General features: G+C 31.4%; 1 protein-coding gene across 2 annotated transcripts; it reads right to left on the reverse strand.

Moving 5' to 3' along the window:
- Positions 261-2,733, reverse strand: LOC107642797 (transcription factor HHO5). 2 transcript variants are annotated; one of them, XM_016346274.2, is made up of 5 exons: positions 2,451-2,733; positions 2,180-2,316; positions 1,608-1,932; positions 1,188-1,264; positions 261-1,072 (listed from the first exon to the last, which is right to left on the reverse strand). In XM_016346274.2, exons 1-5 carry the CDS (start codon positions 2,611-2,613, stop codon positions 767-769), a joined length of 1,008 nt encoding a protein of 335 aa, XP_016201760.1. In that variant the 5' UTR covers positions 2,614-2,733; the 3' UTR covers positions 261-766. The 2 variants fall into 2 exon arrangements, with proteins under 2 accessions (XP_016201760.1, XP_016201759.1); XM_016346273.2 differs by having other exon boundaries at positions 2,415-2,730.

Consider the following 4,631-nt stretch of genomic DNA (forward strand, 5'->3'; position numbering starts at 1 on the left):
AAAAAAACAAAAGAATTTAGCTAAAATATAGATTAAAATTACCAATTAATTTTTTTATAAAAAAATTTAAATTTTTAATATATTTTTATTAATAATAATCTTAATATGTACGCTCAAAACACGTTAACTACAAAAAATAAGAGACACTTGTGAAAAAAAAAAGTAGAATCAATTGTTTCCTAAATTAGCTAAAGCTTGCAGAAGAAATGACCATAATTAAACAAGAAATTTGAAAAGTGTGCACTGTGCAGTGACCTTGATTGGTAGAGAAAACAATGGCATTATATATGTTACGAGAATCGATGCTTAGAAGAAAATAACAAGCAACATGGATTATGTCTGTATAAGAGGCCATTCTTGAGTCTTGACAAATGACAAATGACAAGTGATATATATGCTGCCGCAAAAATTCTGACACTCTTGTGGCCTGGCAATAATATCCACCAAAATGCTGAGCCAATTTCCTCTATCAATATTCCAATGCAGGGATATGGTTGCAACTTACAACTTACAACACCAGTATATAATTTTCTATGTCCCCTCAATACCCTCAATCATAACAAAATGGATTTAACAAAAATTCAACACGGCAGACCAAAACACAATTAAAATTTAAAAAGAAAAAAAAAGCCTAAAAGATCTGCAAAATCTCATGCTCCCTTGTATAATAATTCTATATGTTAGACTATTATTCTTTTCTTAGTCAAATCCGGGGGGTCTCAACTTATGTATTATTATGACTATATTATATTTGTCTGCAAAATTTTTAGCGGCTGTGATTATCAGATTCTGGCGGTTGGTGGTGAATAGCAGCTTTCCAATTGCGGCAATCTGAGTGCTCATCATCTGCATCCATGCTTGAGAGTCCCTTAACCGAACCTGCTAATAGTAGAGGACCCTGTGGTGAACCAGATTGTGATTGTGATGATGAATTTTTGTTCCCTTTTCCACATTGATCTTTCTTCTTCATTTCCCATAGATCATCCTCATCATCATCATCAATATTATTATTATTAGCATCATGCTCAGCTGAAGATGAAACTGGGAATTTTCTAACATGAAGTCTGTACTTCTGAATAAAATCAACCACAAATTTATAACATGAACAAAATAATGGGTCAGAAAATAGGATATATGAATAATGGCCAATTATAAAGTACAAATAAGATTAACAGTTTAACACTCACTTGTAAGTGACTTTTGACTTCATCGTTTGTTAGGTTTTCCACCTGCATCAGTTCCCTTATCTGCTTAGGAGTGGCCACTGCAACACAATATAATCATATAACAAAACCAATTAATTAGGCACATGTTACCCATAATTCTGTTCAAATTTCAAGTTGAAATAAGCAGATAAGATTCACTTTGGAAAACAACATACTCAGTCGTGAAAGTTTTAATCTGTTAAGTTAAATATCCCAAATTTCTAGGTTGCAATTTCAGTACTAGATGGGGAAGTAAGATTCCCAAATTATAAATCATCAAGACATGTACCATTGTTGATGTTATGGATGTTACACTCCTAAAAAAGAGGACCCTATCTCACATTCTCACCCAATTTTCATTAATAACATACAACTATGCCTTGATGAATAATTTTGAACTACCTTGTGCTCCTCCAAGTTGTTGGAGAGCATTGACGAAACGCCGGTGAAGCTCCGGTGACCAGCATCGCCTTTGTTTCCTAGGATTCTGAGATTGTTGGGCTTGAATCTCAACACGATTCATGAACAGAGAAGAAGAATTACTCTTGGAACTGCTACTTTTCAGTTCAGGTGCTGGAGTAGTAGTCATCAAACTAAAGCTAGGAACTTTCGAAACCTCCTTTGAGTTCCCATTCAACAATGCAACTCCTCCTCCTCCTCCACTTCTGTTCTTGTTCTCCCTTCTCTTGATTGGGTTCTCTGGCACAGAACAATCTTCTTCACACCTCTGCCATTACAAGGTACAAAGCGATAACAAACAAAACATAAATTTCATCTTATTTGGACAAGTGGTGAAAGAGGACCCTAAAATTCATCTCAAACATTCTTCTAGATACTAAATGGAATAAAAATTAAATTCAGTAAATGTCTTAGAATCTTGGAAAACAATTAATCCATCATTCATCCAATCATTAAGAAGATGTTTAGGATGATAAATTAAGAAGACCAAGTGAAAAAAAAAAAAAAAAAGTTACCGATTTGGTTTGAGTGCTCCATAGCTGAAGTGAAGTCATCCAGTTGTTATTATTATGATGTGGTTCTTGAGTGGTGAGAGGTTGTGGATCTTGCATTCCCATACAGCGAAGCTTTTCCTCCTTCAATCTTGTTATAGCTGCATGTCCCAAAGAAAAGAACTCTAAGAATCTAGGAATTATGAAAAGTAAAGATGCAATTAAAAGGGAAAAAAAAAAAAGAAGAAAGAAGAGAGACCATCGGTGACGAGGAGCATGCAAAGGGGAAGCTCACGTTTGAAGGCGTGGATCTTAGTCATCTCATCCTCCAATCGGTTGAGGAAATCATCAAGCATGGCCAATTTGTCAGAGATTTGTGTGCTCCGAGAAACATCGCCCAGGAACATTGATATGGTCTTTGGGACAAAGGACAAACTCAAATCCAAGCTCAGCTCCATAATAATATTACTGTGCCTTCTTTTCTTTTTCTTTTCCTTTTTCTGTTACCAATAACCACTTCTTCACTTCTTCCACTAATAACGAAGAGGAGCATAGGCCATAGCCAAAGAGGATATAGATTCATTTATTTATTTTTTTTATTTATTTATAATATAAAAAGATAACTTCAAATTCAGATTCACGACAAAAAGATTCCGTCACTCGGATTCGGGTCGTCGCGTAATGTGTCCCACTCACACACTTCTCTTAATAGTTACTAAAATGTTAAAAAGAGTAATAAATAGAGAGTATGTATAATGGTTAGCAGGCATTAGTTACATGCCTAATATTCAAATTTTGTACTCTTAATACATGTTTCACTCGCTTAATTAGTATTGATATATTTATTTTTTATAATGAAATTAACCCTATAAAAATCCAAATAAAACTATTAAAAACTTTCATCAAAATTTATTGTTACCCTAAAATTTGATTGCTTACCCATGTCCTTAAAACAACAATCCAAAAAGAAAGTCAACTCAGAGTCTCAGACGAATTCACCATGCTTGAAAAAAAATTAACATACCTATAATTTTAGGATCTTTTATTTTGGATTTTTAAGGGTTAAATATAACAACGTTAGGTGAAACAAAGATATACTAATTAATAGCACAAAATTTGAGTATTAGTGATATAACTTAAGACACTAATTAATAAAATCCATACAAAAATTATGGACACTCCACACACACTACCAATTTAATATTGTTTAAAAAGTTGTTAGAAAATCAATAAAATTTATTTTTTTGTTATTAATTTAATATTTTTAGTCTAATAATTTAATAATATATTTTTAATTCATATTTTTAAATATTAATAATTAATTATTAACTATAAATAATAAAATTTACCAAATATTTAATATTTTTTTGTTTAATTTGAAGAGAATAAATTAAAGGAGGGTTCAAGGCTTGGATGAGGACAAAAGAAATGAGTTAAAAATTGATTTAAGGGGGAAAGAAAGGTGTCCGAACAATAAAAGGTCTTTGAGGTGCGAAAAGTAGAGACTTATCTTTAAAAAATTGTTTTTTTTGGGGGGTGGTTAAGTACTTATGTTATGTAGTTATGTTCATACGGGAATCTTTGGATTCCGTACTTAACGCGGCGAAATGTAAATTAATTAATCTATCCTGTTCTACCAATTTGATTAGTTTAATGCTTTTGCGAAGATTCTTCGTTTTGTAGGCGCTGTGAAAATAATAAAGCCAGCTCTATAGTTGACTAGCCTAACACTATTACATTATTTATGCATTATATTTATATCATTATATGTTGTTATAATTAATAATCAAATGAGGGGCATTTTGATCATTTCACTATTCTCTCTCGTGTGTGGCATGTTTCTATTTTAAAATTTTCTACAAATTTTCGCATTGGTCAAGATTTGGCCACGTATATTTTATGGACTCGCCAATACAGATCCTACTATAAGATATATACATGATTTATGGCGAAAAAAAAAAAACGAGATAGTGTGTAAACCGCCAAGAAAAAAGAGATATATCTTTTTATTCAAAGTTAGAAGTGATATTCGAATTTACGATTTCTAAATGAATTATGTTATTTGAGTTATAGTTGATTAGGTAATAAAAAGGGATATTTACCTCTAGGTGTTTTGGCTAAGTAAATGTAGCTTAGTAAAAGCTTTTTCATATAAAATTAAAACTTATTGGCTAGTACTAAATCACCTTAATTTATTTAAGTTCCTTTTCCTTTGTTTATATATGATAATGTAATAGTACCCTAATGCCTTTATGTAATGCTAGGATTAATCATGCCAAAAGAATATTGCTAATATTATTAACAAAAGAAAAAAGTCTTTAATAATAATCGCAATTCTTTTTTTTTGTTAGTAAACCCAACTAGCAATGGACAATAAACAAGTCTTCTTTTTAGAGCAAGAAGCTAAGTCTTTTATTAATAAGTTGAATCTTTCTTTTTTACATAACGCATATTAAAAGAGTTTAATTTTAATGTA

Source organism: Arachis ipaensis, chromosome B05, assembly GCF_000816755.2.
Source record: "Arachis ipaensis cultivar K30076 chromosome B05, Araip1.1, whole genome shotgun sequence".
NCBI classification, from domain to species: Eukaryota; Viridiplantae; Streptophyta; class Magnoliopsida; order Fabales; family Fabaceae; genus Arachis; species Arachis ipaensis.